The sequence below is a fragment of the Phacochoerus africanus genome, chromosome 2, assembly GCF_016906955.1.
Source record: "Phacochoerus africanus isolate WHEZ1 chromosome 2, ROS_Pafr_v1, whole genome shotgun sequence".
NCBI classification, from domain to species: Eukaryota; Metazoa; Chordata; class Mammalia; order Artiodactyla; family Suidae; genus Phacochoerus; species Phacochoerus africanus.
Window position 1 is genome coordinate 75,714,489 of NC_062545.1, and position 16,710 is coordinate 75,731,198.

The 16,710-nt window shown below is 41.6% G+C and overlaps 1 protein-coding gene across 2 annotated transcripts in view; it reads left to right on the forward strand.

Annotated features, from left to right (window-relative positions):
- Positions 1–16,710, forward strand: part of FIG4 (FIG4 phosphoinositide 5-phosphatase) — a 143,602-nt gene that overhangs the window by 50,001 nt on the left and 76,891 nt on the right. For both annotated transcript variants that reach the window (XM_047762592.1, XM_047762602.1), the window contains 8 exons: positions 2,338–2,438; positions 3,584–3,746; positions 4,167–4,264; positions 9,856–9,989; positions 11,324–11,440; positions 13,165–13,210; positions 13,866–14,014; positions 14,994–15,160. In XM_047762592.1, coding sequence (XP_047618548.1) covers positions 2,338–2,438; positions 3,584–3,746; positions 4,167–4,264; positions 9,856–9,989; positions 11,324–11,440; positions 13,165–13,210; positions 13,866–14,014; positions 14,994–15,160 — 975 coding nt within the window. The remainder of the gene's footprint in view (positions 1–2,337; positions 2,439–3,583; positions 3,747–4,166; positions 4,265–9,855; positions 9,990–11,323; positions 11,441–13,164; positions 13,211–13,865; positions 14,015–14,993; positions 15,161–16,710) is intronic.

The following is a 16,710-nucleotide window of genomic DNA, read 5'->3' on the forward strand; positions in this document are numbered from 1 at the left end:
GGGGTGTAATAGGTTAAATAGCTGTAGTTGAACCTTGGTTTAAGCTGATGAGTTCAATTTTATAAATGCCTTTTGTTCTAATAAGTTTCCAGCTATGTTGAAACCTGTCAAGAATGTGCTATTACATTACCAGGTATAGGAAGGCAGTATATACTTTCTAGAAATGGTGTTCAGGTTTTTTCCCTCTACCTTTTTGAGATCATGTAGAGCATTTGTGCACTGAGCACGCTTTCTTTTTTTCCTTTTTTTTTTTTTTTTTTTTTTTTTACAGCTGTACCTGCAGCATATAAAAGTTCCCTGGCCAGGAGTCAGATTGGAGCTACAGCTGCAGCCTATGCCACAGCCACAGCCACAGCAGTACAGGATCCAAGCCTCATAGGTGACCTACCCTGCAGCTTATTGCAACATCAGATCCTTAACCTACTGAGTCCAGAGATCAAACCCATATCCTTACAGAGACAACTTTGGGTCCTTAACCTGCTGAGCCACAACAGGAACTCCCTTAGCATGCTTTCTAGTTGACGTTCTTACGAATGTCATAGGTTTTGTCTTTTCGCCTTTTCTAGGGTTGCTCCCGTGGCATGGGAAGATTCCCAGGCTAGGGGTCCAATCAGAGCTGTAGCTGCCAGCCTACACCACAGCTCACGGCAGTGCTGGGTCCTTAACCCACTGTGGAAGGCCAGGGATCGAACCCACAACCTCATGGTTCCTAGTTGGATTTGTTAACCACTGAGCCACAATGGGAACTCCTTCATAGGTTTTTTAAAGATCTACAGTATGAAAACTTTAAGGGAGTGGTTGTTTGGGGTCTTACATGGATGAATGTGATTAACCAACATGATGCTTTCTTGCACCAGAACATTTGGGAGGAAGGGAATCCAGGGGTGCAGCTGGAGAGGTTGGCCTCAAGAGGGCCTGTGCTACCTTCTTTGTGGCAAGTAGGGCGAGGAGGGGCTAGGTAAGACCCAGAGGAATTTTGGAATGAAGATGAGTGAGGTTTATATGCTACACTTGAAACAACTCATTGCTTTATAATCACTTTCAACCAGTGAGTGAGATACCTGCTCGATCGTTCACTGCATAGTGAAATTTGGCCCTGAATAACTTTTTCTGTTTCCAAAAGTAAAATCTGCCTGGGAAAAACATGGTTTTCACCACCAAGGACACTAAAAAAGAATATGCTACCGTTTCGCAAGGCCAGTTTTTAAAAGGTGGTTCTAAACTTTTTTGTGTTTGTCAGGACCTAACTCAGGGCCTGGCATATAGTAACCACAATGAGTGTTTGGGTTTTTTGTTTTTTTTTTTTAAATAGTGACTAGCACCACAGATTATTATTTTAAAGCTTATTAGTTGAAATGAGGAATCATTTCAACTATTTATATAGCATTTAATGAATTCTAAAGTCTATATGATAATAAAAGTAACTACTATTTATTGAGTGTATACTAGAAGCCAGGCATTAGTAAATATTGCACACATTACCTAACTTAGTCTTCCCAACCTCCTAATAAAACTGGTTACTTTTTTTTTTTTTTTTAAAGTACTTAGACTATTTTACAGAAGATAAAACTGAGGGAGTTCCCTTTGTGGCTCAGCGGTTAACGAACCTGAGTAGGATCCATGAGGATGTGGGTTTGATCCCTGGCCTTGCTCAGTGGGTTAAGGATCTGGCGTTGCTGTGCACTATGGTATAGGTAGGAGATGAGGCTCAGATCCTGAGTTGCTGTGGCTGTGGCGTAGGCCAGCAGCTGTAGCTCTGCTTCAACCCCTAGCCTGGGGACTTCCATATGCCGCTGGTGTGGCCCTAAAAAGCAAAAACATAATAAAAGTGAGGCTCAGAAAGTTCAATAAGCTGACAAAACTGATAAACTGTATTTTGGTTGAACAGTCCCAAGTGTTTTTGAAGTGAGGTGACAAACTTGGGGTGCTAACCTCCATTCTCTCAGTTATATATTGCTCATAATTTAAACCCCCTGTTCAGTGGCATATGCTCACGTTGACAGGGATGTGCTCTCTGAAGAGCAAGGAAGGATTAGTTGTACTTGTTCACATCCTTACTTGGCTATAGGGAGGGACCACAGGTCTTCCCTTGGTCAGAAACCCCACATCTGGTTGCCATTTTGTCTGAAATTCATGGAAACCACTCCTTAGAGAGAGCTTCGTTTTTGCCTTAACACCTGCATAATTCAAGAGAACAGTTAGACCCAATGTGTCCCATTCTTGGCCAGAGCTTTTTGCTGTTCTTTCCCACTGGACAAGATACATTTAAGATGTAATGATTCTCTTGGTGTGGTGTGACAGTTATGAATGCATAAAAGCTTTAACTTGATTTCCAAGAGCTCTTGATCTATGGACGACCCGTGTATGTCACTTTAATAGCTAGAAGATCCAGTAAGTTTGCTGGGACCCGTTTTCTCAAGAGAGGTGCAAACTGTGAGGTAAGACGGAAAAACAGCAGTGCTGCTGGCAGTTTAACTTTTACATCAGTTGTGTTGACAGAGGAAGCAGGAGTAGAATTTTCAAAAGTAGAATTCCTTAGTTTGGGACATGATCAAGAGAATAATGAATTCTCTGGAGTGTCTGAGACTTGTGAGAAATAGGACTACTGTACAGATGTTCAGAAAAAGTGATGCAATGCCTTAAGGAGTTCTGAAGGGTCTAATATTGTGGAAGATGAGCCATTTCTCTAATGTATGAAAAAAATGTAGTGCATATTTAGTGTGGTGACTAAAAGAAGATCGAGTATAGCGTAAGGCATGGAAACCCTTTACCCCCTTCCCTCTGCTTTAGTTTGGCTCAAGGCAGGCTCCCTCTTTTGCTCACCCGCAAAAAATAACAACAATTCATCTGCCTCCCTGTCGGTCATGTAATCTCCTTTGAGTGTTCCATCTCTATTTACAGTAGGCAACTGGGATCTTGAACAGATGTGTGATTGAGTAGACAGATTGAGACATTAGGTTTTGATCCTGCCTTAATAGCAACATTTGTTCTTAAAATTATATCAACAATGGAAACAGAACTGGTGCTTTAAGAAAAAGCTGTTTTGAATATTTCAAGGGTAATTACATAGGCATGTTGTTAATGCCTCTGAAATTACTCTTTGTCATATCCTTTCATCCATGTATAAGTAAAGTTATTTCAAGACTTTTTTTTTTTTTCTGTCCATCAGGCATTCTGTTTGAATCTCATTCTTTCTTTCATCCTTTCATTCCTCTTTGGTCTTAAGAATTGAATTTGTATATTTCACTGGTCTTCCTAACCTCCTTTATAATTGCATGGAATTGCTTTTTATTTCTCTCCTTCTCTGCCATTTCTATAACTCAAGCTGTTCATTATTACTTGTGTTATTAGCTACTTAAATTGATTTTTTTCCCCATCTATTCTCTGCTATTTTTAATTGCCTTCCTTTATTGGATTTTAATGATTTTCCTTTTTTTAATGTGCACGTCGAATATTGATCAATATTTACCCCTTTTAAAATGTTCTAAGAATAGGAATTATATTTTCACTGTGTGCTTGAAATTTTTATCCATTAAAAAATTCTAAGATCATAAATATCTGGAAATGCATCTTTTTTTCCCAGGGTGATGTTGCAAATGAAGTGGAAACTGAACAAATACTCTGCGATGCTTCTGTCATGTCTTTTACTGCAGGAAGTTACTCTTCTTACGTACAAGTTAGAGGATCAGTTCCCTTATACTGGTCTCAGGACATTTCAACTATGATGCCTAAGCCACCTATTACACGTGTGTAGAAAAATCCTCTTAAACATAACTCTTCTTTACCCACAGTTAGAAATAATGAACTACTGTCACAGAAATGTCATAAATGCCTAGGTTTTAATGACGTTTTAGTACTGCAAAGTAGGTAATTTAGCAGAGGGACTATCATTTATGCATTAACTGTATATATGTATTTTTAATTTGGGCCACTAAATTGTTTACATTAGAAAATGTAAATATAATTATATTCAGAAAGGTAAGAATCATTCAGATTCAGTAAATACATGAAGAATGTCTGATAAGCTCAAGAAGAATCTGAGATGTGAAACCATGAGAAGATTAGTTGAATTGCATCGCTTTAGACATGATAAAGCAAAACAAAACCCTGTACTTGGTTTATTCCTTATAATTTTCACTCTGATATTTATTCATTTTCCCCCACAGTGGATCAGGCAGATCCATTTGCCCACGTGGCTGCCCTTCACTTTGACCAGATGCTTCAGAGGTTTGGCTCCCCCATCATCATCTTGAATTTAGTGAAGGTATGATGTGCTCATCCGTTTGCTTTATGACGTTCAGTCACGCTGGACAACACCCAGGGGTTTGCCAAGCCTGTTTTACCTCTCCCCAGAGAAGAGACTGGCGGATTGGTGGGTTTACCATGCCGTGATGGTGCCCAGTGTCTGAACTGTCTGAGCCACTGTCCTTTGGCCTCCGAGTCCATGCGGCCTCTTCCCTGGGTACCTGGGAGAATCCGTGGTGTGTTCCCTAGGGAAGAGAGTATTGAGTGTGTCTGTCTCCTGATTTCTTGGAGGAACTAGATTTGGAGGAAATCCTGCCTTAGTCTCCAGGAGAGCTTAGAGAAGGAAGCATGGAGCTTAAATAGTAACAGTCTAGCCTTGACACAGCCATTTCCCTTGACAATGTAAAAGAGCTGCTGGACAGATTAATTTGTGGTACGAGGATCTCAAGGCTAGACTGAGAAATTAGGGTGCAACCATGGCTCAAGAATCAGGTGGACAGAGTGGTGGCTTGGCGTCATAGTTGTGTGCCTCCTTGTCAGAGCACACTGTCTGGGCAGTATATCTTATGTATAGAAGTAGGCACTCAGAAAAGGCCTGGGCTGGAGGGCAGGGAGACCAGATAAGAACTTGTATCTGCCTCTTTTCCAACCAAGTAAACTGAAAGAATCTTGGTGTGCAGCCAGGAAAACCTTGAGAGTAGGAAAAGCAAGGATTTTGTTTGGTTATGGTTGTGGCTGTGGCCAGCAGTCTAGTGGTGTCTGCGATTATTTTGAGAGGTTGCTTAATTAGTATAGTTCAATTTAATTAAAAAACAAGGAATCTTAAGTCCATTCGGTCCACTATTTAACAAGCATTTTTGAAGGGTTCCTTCATGCCAAGGCAATCCTAGAAACAGTTGCTGCCTTCCCAGAGCTTGCAATCTGACACCGATGGTGACACAACACAGACATGCCAAGACAGGATGATGGTGCTGTGAGAACTTAGAGTGGAGAGAAGTCTTCCCTGAGGAAGTGATGAGTCAGCACAGCCTGAAGGAAGAGCTATTAACAAGGCCAAGAAAAAAGGGAATAGTATTCACCTCAGAAGAGCAAATACAAAGGCTCTGGGAAGAGGAATATGGTGCTTTTGAGAAAGAAGAGAAGGCCTGTGCGACTGGGCCCCAGAGGATGAGGGCAGGAAAGCTGTTGGGGATGAGGCTGAAGAGGGAGCTATGGCCAGACAAGCAGAGCCTTGTAGGGGTTTAGAATGAGTCTGGTCTTTATCCTGATGAGCCAGGGCCACTGAAGGTTTTGTATGGTTAAGTGGATGGTGACCAGATTTCTGTTTGAAAAGATTATCCTGACCTCACCATAGAGAACAAATGAATTGGTATGAGGCTAAAGTCGATGTTGGAAGACCACATAGGAAGCCGTTATAATTATCCAGTAGAGGGATGACGGGCCTAGACCAGGATAGTGGGTAGAGGTGGAGAGAAGTGGAAGCAGGCAGTAGACTTGGTGATGGGCTGAGCCTGAGATGAGGGAAAGGGAGATGTCAGGCCTGATTCCTGGATTTTTGGCTTACTCAGGGTGGGGATGAGGGGGTGGATGGTGAGGCAGGGAACACAGACTCAGTCTGTAGGGGAAGATGCTGAGTAGGGTGGACATGCTGAGGTCTGAGCTGGATTGAGGCCTCTCAAAGCAGGTGGTGAGTAGGTGGCCGGTGTGTGAGGTGGAAGCTCAGAGGAGGGGTCTGGGCTGAGATGTGACTTTGTGACTCCTCTGTGCACCAGTGATATTTGAAAGCCTGGGCTTGGAGGGGATGTCCGTACAGAAGGTACCGAGTGAGAGGAGGAAAGAGCCTCGAGTCTTGTCATGAGGACCTCCAGCTCTTAGTGTCCATGCTGAGCCTGCAAAGGAGTCAGTGAAAAAACAGAAGAGTAGGAGAAACACAAGGAGTGCCATGTTAGGACAACCAAGATGAAGCCCTTTTCATGGTGAAGGAAGTAAGTGGTCAGCAGTGGCAAAAGATGTTGCTGGGGCAAGTACGATGAAGACACAAAAAGCGCCCACTAGTGTTACTGCCACCAAGGGCAGTGGTTGAAGTGGACTGAAGCTCTGGGAGGACCTTTTGGCCTAGTACCAGGGAAAGGAAGTCCCTAGTGAGAAATGGAGATGAGTTGTTTTCATCAGGTGTTTTTTTGTTTGTTTTTTGTTTTCTTCTTTTTCGGGGTGTGGGGGAGCTGCACCTGAGGCATATGGAAGTGTCCAGGCTAGGGGTCTAATTGCTGCTGCAGCTGCTGGCCTATATCACAGCCACAGTAGTGTGGGATCCGAGCCACATCTGCAAACAACACCACAGCTCATGACAATGCCAGATCCTTAACCCACTGAGCAAGTCCAGGGATCCAACCTGAGTCCTCATGGATACTAGTTGGGTTTGTTACCCATGAGCCCCAGTGGGAACTCCCTGGTGATGAGGATTTCTGAAATGGAACTATTCTGCTACTGCCTAACTTCTTGCCAGGCTTGTGGGTGGGTACAGAGGAAGTAGATAATTAGATTCATTTAGTTTTGCCAGACGGGTATGACATAATAAGATAGGATCCAAGGAGTTTTGGCTGTTGGTAGTAGTAGTTGAATCAAAGTGGACACGGTACCTGAGCTGGAGAAGGGGGGTGAGTAATGGAGACGGTGATGGAGGAAGCAGAGCTGTCAGTGGGCTGAGGTCCTCCGGAGGCGGAGTGTTTAAAACTGTCAGTCTGAAAGGAAAAGAGATTCTGGATAAGAAAGGCTGAAGGCATGGAGTTCCCCGTCGTGGCGCAGTGGTTAACGAATCCGACCAGGAACAATGAGGTTGCGGGTTCTATCCCTGGCCTTGCTCAGTGGGCTGAGAATCTGGCGTTGCTGTGGCTCTGGTGTAGGCCGGCGGCTACAGCTCCAATTAGACCCCTAGCCTGGGAACCTCCATATGCCACGGGAGCAGACTCTAGAAAAGGCAAAAAGACAAAAAAAAAAAAAGGGCTGAAGGCAGAGGAGTTACCTGTGGTGATGACTTGATCTGAGAGGTGAGGATGGGAATGATGGCTTAGGTGGAGTGGAGGAGGAAGAGCAGGGACCAAGACTGAAGTGAAGGCTGAGCTTGGGGCGGGGAGGAAGACTATGAGCCAGCTGCTAGAAGAGGACCATGTAACTAAGTACATGGGTTCAAAGAGGCATGGGTGTGTGTGTGTGTAGCAGGATATCAAAGGATATTCACCCTTTATTCTGTCTCCATATGAAGTGACTAAAGTGAAATACTTTGCTCGATTTCCCTTTTGCCCTGTGTTATGAACTATCTCCTGCCCTCCCCACTCATGTGGAAGTTTGACACACAGTAGATGCAGTAGTCCTTACACCTTCAGTGCTGTTACTGGGGATCAAGAGGAAGTCACCCAGGGATCTGATGGAATTGTACACCTTGAATGGCCATTGGAGGGTGTCTCTGATCACTTTGAAATGATACGCCTTTATTTCTGTTGCTTTGGGAGACTGACCTGAGGAAATATTCATAAGGTTGATGTCTGAGAATGTTTTGCCTGTGTTCTCTTCCAGGAGTTTGATGATGTCTTGTCTTATATTTAAGTCTTTAAGCCATTTTGAGTTTATTTTCGTGCATGGTGGGAGGGTGTGTTCTAGTTTCACTGATTTGCATGCAGCTGTCCAGGTTTCCCAGCAATTCTTGCTGAATAGACTTTCTTTTTCCCATTTTATGATTGGGAACTTGAGGTTAACAGATGCAAACTCTTGCTCTTGGAATGGATTTACAATGAGATCCTGCTGTGTAGCACTGAGAACTATGTCTAGATACTTACAATGGAGCATGACAATGGGAGGAAAAATTATGTATACAAGTTGTGTAACTGGGTCCCCATGCTGTACAGTGGGGGAAAAAAAAGCAATAAAAAAAGGAAATGATATGCAAGATCACTAGTATATGTGAAGTTTTCCTTTGGTTTTTTAAAGGTCTGTGACCTGAAGGAGGTCAACTAAACAGTCCACACACTAATCCACTCTGGGCAGACGGTGCATAAGGCAGCTTTTCTACATTGAGATGCTCGAAGGATAACCTGTTCTTGCATTTCACTAAACTTTGGATTTGACATGAGACATGTGAAGCATTTTTGTTTCTCTGGTTGATGTAAAGTGCTTTTGAGAAAAAGTCCAGATATATCATTTTCCCAGGTGTAAAAATAAGTTCATCCCTAACTGACTTAACACTCTTCTTAATCACTTCTTCTCTAATTCCTCCATTTGATTTCTTCAGCTGTGCAAAATAGATACCTTTTTGTGTGTTGGTTTAAATAATTAAATTCATGACAACTGAGAAGTAATCATCACGGCTGAAATCATCATGGCATCATAGACCTGTTCTGATGGCAGCAATAGTGCTTCAACACTGCATCTCTGTCACTATGGCTGAAATTAATTGTGTTTTTATTTGTTTATAAACATAGTTCATTTTTATTAATGCTTACCATGTGTCAGATGCTCTGGTAAGAAATGATCAGGGAGTTCCCGTCGTGGCGCAGTGGTTAACGAATCCGACTAGGAACCATGAGGTTGCAGGTTCGATCCCTGGCCTTGCTCAGTGGGTTAAGGATCCAGCGTTGCCGTGAGCTGTGGTGTAGGTTGCAGACACAGCTCGGATCCCGCATTGCTGTGGCTCTGGCGTAGGCCGGTGGCTACAGCTCCGATTCGACCCCTGGCCTGGGAACCTCCATATGCCACGAGAGTGGCCCAAGAAAATGGCAAAAAGATCCCCCCCCCAAAAAAAGAAATGATCATGCTTTATCTCATTTAAACCTCACAGTAATGCTACAATGGAGATGCTCCTGTTTCTGTTTCCCATTTTATCGTTAAAGAAATGGAGGCCTGGGAAGGTTGAGAAGCTTGCCCAAGGCCATGTAGCTAGCAAGAGGCAGAGCCAGCACTGCAGCCGCAGGGCTGGGCTGTCATATGCCTGCCCCTCTTGAATGGGAGGCAGTGTGGTGTTTAAAGAGGTACAGCAGGGAAGGCGGTAGACTGTCAGGTTTAGTCCCATGAATGCCTCTCAGCTTCGGTTCATTCAGCCACAGTGTAAAAGGGGAAGAGGGACTCCCTTGGCTACTTAGCTGGGATTTTTACGAGAGTCAAGTTTAAAACCATATGAGGGCTGCAGAAGTGCTCTCTGCTCTACCAGTTTGGGGGATTATCCATCCAGGCCCTGCAGATTTGTCTGGTCCTTAGCTGGTTGGGGTTGAAGGTTCCCCTTGTCTGGTCCCTGGGGAGTTCTCCTGTGCCACAGTGTATGTGGAATGTGTAGGGCCGGCCTGTGTAGGGTGAGGTGGGCTCCTTGGGACTGCAGGAGGTGACAAGGAAGAAAGCTGATCTCCTTCTTTGAGTCTTCAGTGCTCAGTATTTGTTAACTGTAAGTCAGTGAAGTATTTATTTCTTTGCATTTATATTATTTGAATTTTTAGGCAGGTTTCATTTTCATATGTTTAGCACTTAGGCTTTTTGTCCTGTCTTAGTGGCAAGGTTACACTAAAAATCTGTCCCTCTGATTTAAAGTAGTTAGAGCACTGAAAATGTTTAACTTTTTTGGTGAAGGAACGAGAGAAAAGAAAGCACGAGAGAATCCTGAGTGAAGAACTTGTAGCTGCTGTGACGTACCTCAACCAGTTTTTGCCTCCTGAGCACACGATTATTTATATTCCTTGGGATATGGCCAAGTACACCAAAAGGTGAATAGATGTTTATGTGTCTGGTTATAGTTTCCCCTTCTTGTGATCAGGAGGCCCATCTCTCTGGTAAAGTGAGTGTCCATCTTTTAATTTCCTTCATGAACCTGCTTCAGGGACTGTTTAACTACTGGTATCTAATTTGAGGGCTTAAATTGTCCAATTTTTTTTTTTTTTGGCCTACCATTTTTTACCATTGGCAAATTCTTTTTGAAATGTCTAGTGATGGGAGACCAGCTCTCTGCCGCTACTTTTCCTTAAAGGCATTAGTTTCACTTTTTACTGATTTCCTTCTATCTCCCTGTCGAATCACTTGCTGAGACGCCGCTTTCAGATTATATCTCACTCATGGATGAACCTGCACTAACTCCCTATGCTTTATAGTAAATCCAAAGGCTTTCATGTAATGTTCAAGCCCCATCAACCTGGTCGGTTCCAGATTGTAATAACTTTATTCCCAGGTTATTTGGTTTTCTGAAAAACTAAGCTTCATGTTCTGCACCCAGTGTAGCAGCCAGGGTTCTATTCCAGAAGCTCAATTCCTGTTCTTTGCCTCCCCCCCCCCAACCCCTCAGCCCTCAGCAGGGTGCTTTCCCCACTTTCTGTTACCTGTCAAGACTGATTCAAAACTCATCTCATCCAAGGAACTTTCATTAACCTTGCATTGACCTTTTACTCATTTACTAAGCATCATACAAATTTTAGGTTCATTTTGAGGTCTCCTTTTTGAAAATGTTAATTTCTCTGCACTTAAGTCATTGTACTTTTTTTGAATCATTTTATGTAATTAGATATACATCTAATGCATGCATATATGCATACACATATACGCATGCATTAGAGGTGTGCGTGTGTTTTGTGTGTGTGCATGCATATACACACACACACAAACACATGCACACCCTCCTAGAATATAAGCCTGGTTATAGGTTGGTGCCACTTGTATTCATTTATATTTCAGTGTTTTCTTCCCCTGCCACCACACTGTGTGTTGTGTTCTCTTCACATTTTGTGAATGCCTCTGGGCATAACTGACTCCACTTCTGAGGAGTGAAAGCTCTTGCAGAGGAATGTCATGGGCCAAGTTGAAAGCTTGCCAGTGGTTGCTGTTGAGTTACAGGCCCTTCCTGTCAGGTTGCACTGGATCATGCTAGTTTTGAGCACATGTTGCATTCTAGAAATTAATTGTTACAATGTTCCTATTTACTGCAAACCAGATATTTACGGATTTCATTCCCTATGTATCATTACTGTAGCCTTTGCTTTAGAGGTGGGGATAAGTATGTATTAAGAGTCAGGCTCTTGTCACTTCTCTGATTCTTCTTCCTCGCCCTCAGCAAGCTATGTAATGTTCTGGATCGCCTGAACGTGATTGCAGAGAGCGTGGTGAAGAAAACAGGCTTCTTTGTAAACCGCCCTGATTCTTACTGTAGCATTTTGCGGCCAGATGAAAAGTATGTATGGCGTTTTAAAACCTTTTTAGAAGTCAAGAATTTTGCTCTTATAGAAAAAATATTCTAAATTTGAGCAGTTTGTACTACTTGGGAGATGGACGGATTTTTTTCCTTTGGGGGGATGAGACAAGCTGCACATGTGACTGTGGAATAAACATTCAGAATGGTGTGGGATTTCCTCTGGCGGGTATATACCTTGAGTGGAAGCCATCGAAGCTCTTGCTTCCTAGAATAAGCATGTAAAATATTTATGTAAAATAAAATTTTCTGTGATAAATTCTATTTTTCAGTATTTAATAGGAACAACTTTTTTCCCTAGAGATTATAGATTAGTACTTATACTAACATTTTAATGAAAATTTACATTATAGTTATTGGCTCACAAGTCTTTACTCATGACTACTTTGTGAGCTTCTTCAGATCAAGCATCTATGTTTTATTTATCTTTTAAGGAACCAATATTATATATTTTCTGCATTTTATTTTCTGTTAACAAATTTAATGTAATGGTAAAAACACACGCAAAACAAAAAAACACCCCCCCCCCACTGGTGTATATGTCTTTGCAAGTAATCCTTTTGTTATAGTTTGAATTTTAGGGCACCTGTGACCAGGGTCCCCAAGACCACTTCCAGACTCAGTGACTCACCAGGAGAACTCACAGGACTCAGCATCTTGTTGTCCTCTTGGCTATGATTTGTTAGAGTTTAAGGAAACAAGGCAAAATTAGGCAAGGGGAAAGGCACATGGGGCAAAGTGCAGAGGAAGACAGGGCCACGCTTCCAGAGTCCTCCCCTGTAGAACCACACAGAGCATGCGTCTGTCCCCCAGCGACCCATGACAGTATGTGTAAAATGTCAATCAGGGAGGTGATGAAAGACTCAGTGCCACGGGGTTTTATTGGAGGTGGCTCCATAGCAGCATCTGCCTGGCACCTCCTAGAAGGTCAGCATCCTAGCAGGAAAGGGGATGTTGAGCAAAACCATACTGTTTGTTCAAACAGTTTAGGCACAGTGAGCCACTCTTGTCTGTCGTGGGAATGGCAGGGACTGAAGTTCAGATGCCAGCCAAGAGCCAACCTTGGAAGCAGGCCTTTCTTAGGGTAGCAGCTGGATCTGCTGTGTTAACTCTTTTCTGCATTGCACCTTCTTTTAAATAATGAAAATATTTTGAATTAAATAAAAAATTAATATCAGTATATAGTACTTAGAATATTTCCCCATGCGTTTGGGGAAAATATGTTGGAATGAAACTAATAAGGAAGTCTGTAAAAATAACCAAAGGAACATAACGAAGCTCCATGAAGAAAAGCTGGAAGAGGGAGAGCCTCCTAATGTGTGGGGAGAAGGCTAAGGCTTGGAAGATTTTATTACAAGGTTGCCCTGCAATTATTATTCATGTCCATAGAGACCAAACAGAAAGTGGGCTTAAATTAAAGTGAAAGAGATTTTTGGTTGAACACAGGTGGCACAACGCTGCAATGTGGGGGTGAAGTGCTGGTTAAGATGCTCCTTTCCTGGCCTTGCTTTGCGCAGAGAAGGGAAAGCTTTCCATCTCTGTTACCTGATTATTCACTTATCTGAGAATGAAAGTAAGCAGACTCAGCTGATTATATTCAGGGGCTTCAGCCTAGTACTTTGATTCTCATAAAGAGCTGGTACCAAAAATGAATATAGATTATGCCATTAAATTTTTTAAATTAAAGCATGTATTTTTAAACACAGGTGGAATGAACTAGGAGGATGTGTGATTCCCACTGGTCGCCTGCAGGTATAGATGACATTGTATTAATAATGCATAGAATCTGTATCCACAGTGTGTAATTTTTCTGAAAGCAACCATGGAGAGAGAGACTTCTTATTGAATGCAAAATTACTAATCATTTGAGAATAAGTTTTAAAAGCCATACTGCTAGTGTTTAGCTCTTGCAAAGGATGGCTTGCTAAAATCATAATGTCCCACAGATTTTTATGTAGTATAAGTTTATTATTGGAAATAAAAAACGTAAACAGAAGTGTGAAAAAAATGTATTAGAATGGCTTTGGAAAATGAGCTAGATACATTCTTAAATTATTCTTTAAGAATGATACGGCCTCCACCACTGAATATTTGGTTTGTGCAGTTAAGGAGATAGATCATGGGGGGGGGGGAAGCACATATTTTACTAATTTGTACATGTGGAAAATGTCAGCTATTTTTTCTTGTTAATATAAAAAAAACCATTCAAATATAGACTAGAAGGTGTCATGATGCTATTGCAGCAACATGAACAACAAATACAATTTTAAAAAAATGATCTTTATTATTTGTTCAGGAATAATATCCTGCCTACAGCTTTTCTTCTACTTGATAAATCTAAAGTAGGATGGAAGTCATTTTGGTGATTGAATAATGATTGACAGTCTCACGGTATATTTTTCTCTAGACTGGTGTTCTTCGAACCAATTGTGTGGACTGTTTGGATCGCACCAACACAGCACAGTTTATGGTGGGGAAATGTGCTCTGGCTTATCAACTGTATTCCTTGGGATTAATTGACAAACCAAATCTACAGTTTGATACAGATGCAGTTAGGTGAGCTTGATTTTCTGCCTTGCAAATGCCAGTAATGAAAGAAAGCAAACCTGATTAATAATAAGGACTTCATGAACTTGTTTCTCCTTTTAGCATCTCAAAAATGATGTTGCTAAAGGACATTATTCATATTAATTCTGTAATATATATTTCTATTAAAGTCTTTTGTGTTGTCAACATGATTTTTGTATTCCTATTCATGTTAATTATCAGTAAACACCATGTACTTTGGATAAATCCAAACTAGTGAGTTTTCTGAAAAACAAATCCAGCCTGCATTAGGAAAAAAAGTAATGTGGCTTCACATATTTTGAATTAAACATATAAGAAAGATTAAAAAATGATTCTTCGGTGATACTGTTTCTTCCCTGGGTCCATGGCATGACATGAGGTACTGTTTCTTGAAAATGCAGTGAAAGCTGTTACTGGTCATCTAAGATGGTCACACAGACTCTGTCAAGGCAAGTGATCAGCTTACCAATGGCCAGATCCAGATATATCACTGCACTGAAAATCTTAACAGGCACTTGAAGAAGCACACGTTTCAAAAACGTATTTCTAGGAAAGAATATGATTTGTCTGTGACAAAAACTTGTCCTTTTTTCCAAAGGCAATTCAGAGAGAACAGAAAATTTCTGTCATGGGAGGTAAATTGATCTAGCAGATTGAAAAGTTAGGAGTCTTTTAATAGAGTTAGAATCACTTTGCTCTGGTTTTATTGGGTTATGCTTTTCGTGCCTTTTTCTTTTTTTTCTTTTTTTTTTTTTTGCATTGTCTGTGACTTTGCTTTTTAGACTATGGCTATAAAATGTAACATATTTTACATGTGCATTTATCTTCAAGATGTTGAAGAGGCTACTTGAAAAGAAAGGCTCGGAAGAATTTATAAAGTAAAAGACTTGTTTTGAGTCTGTGGCTAAGTGAATAACAAGTGTAATACTTTGGGTGAAGTTCTTTAGCGTTTGTCTCTTTTGCCTAGGTTATTTGAGGAACTCTATGAAGATCATGGGGATACCCTGTCCCTTCAGTACGGTGGTTCTCAGCTTGTTCATCGTGTAAAAACCTACAGAAAGATAGCGCCGTGGACCCAGCACTCAAAAGACATCATGCAGACCCTGTCTAGATATTACAGCAATGCTTTTTCAGGTAATTCTGGAGTAATAGGCATTTCTAAGCTTCATCTTGATGTGGATTTTCCATATATATGTGTGTGTGTGTGTGTATATATATATATACCTTAAAACTAACTGGATAAGTAAAGTCAGAATTAATTTTGGTTTCTTTTTGTTTGTTTGTTTTGCTTTTTTAGGGCCATACCCTAGGTATATGCAAGTTCCCAGGTTAGGGGGTCAGATTGGAGCTGTAGCTGCTGGCCTACGCCACAGCCAACTGGATCTAAGCCACTTTTGCCACCTACACCACAGCTCGTGGCAACACTGGATCCTTAACCCACTGAGTGAGGCCAGGGATTGAACTTGTGTCCTCATGGATACTAGTTGGGTTTGTTACGGCTGAGCCACGATGGAAACTCCCAGCATTAAATATTTTAAAGTTTAAATACAATAGAGCTTTAACTTAGTAGGTACTCAGTAAATATTTGTTTGGTAAATGAATGAATAAAATTTATATCTTAAAAAGGGCACTTTGGCCACCAATTACTGGAGCTTTTACATATTTCAAAATATTTTGATTCCTTGGCTTCTGCCTCCTCTATTTCTGCTTGCAATGCATAGATAAGATAAATTTGTTTAAGAGTGTTGAGTAATTATTTTTAAATAGGGCTCATTTCAATAATTGTCTAAGAATGTAAGTATCACTGATTCTTTTAATTTATCACAGATTCTTTTAAATGTCAGCTAGAAACGTGTAGTACATTTTACTCTTTTCTTATTTTATGACTTGGGAATACTCAAAGTAACAGGTGGTTACACTTTTCCTGCCTCCCTTCTGATGGGCTTTCCAGCACAATGGCTATGATAAACCTAAGTGATTATGAGATAAATCCCATGCACAGGATTTACAAAGGAAGTGCTCACACTGATTTTGTGAGTCTTGGACTCTTGAACTGGATCAAAGATAAAAATGTTTATAGTATGTGGAGAAAAGAGATTCGTAAAGAGATTCTTTGGAGTGAACTGTTGCCATGCATTGACTGTCATCCAGCCCCACTCCTTCACCTCAAGCCTGGAGAGAGTGGGCTTCAGGAGGACTCTGGGAAGGCTTGATGTAGTGTTGTCTTGTTGGAGGAACCCCATGGAGCTGTTGGCTTTGGACTGCTGTGCAGCAAACCTGAAGCAAAGGGAGGGGCTGAGGAGAATGCTGCTGTGTGGTTAATGGCCTGTCCTCCTAGGTGACCAGGGGTAGGTCTCATGGTGGAGGGTGCTGGCATGGGGTTGGCCTAGGTCCTGGCCAGAGGGCCCCTAGCTGCAGGGACTAGGAGATGCTCTCTGGATTCCTAAGGAAGGAGCTGCAAGAAACTGCATGTGCTCACAGCAGGGGAACTGTAAGAGAGTCCCCAGTGCTGGAAAGCTTGGAAGAGTGCATGAAAACATCCACAAAAGAGTCAAGCATTCAGTATTTTCCATGCCCAGAGAGAATGCAAAGGCATTTGGCTATGCTACTGTTCAAGTGTGCTATGTAACAAATTACTAAAAAGTTAACAGCTTAAAACAGCTTGTATTCATCATCTCATGGTT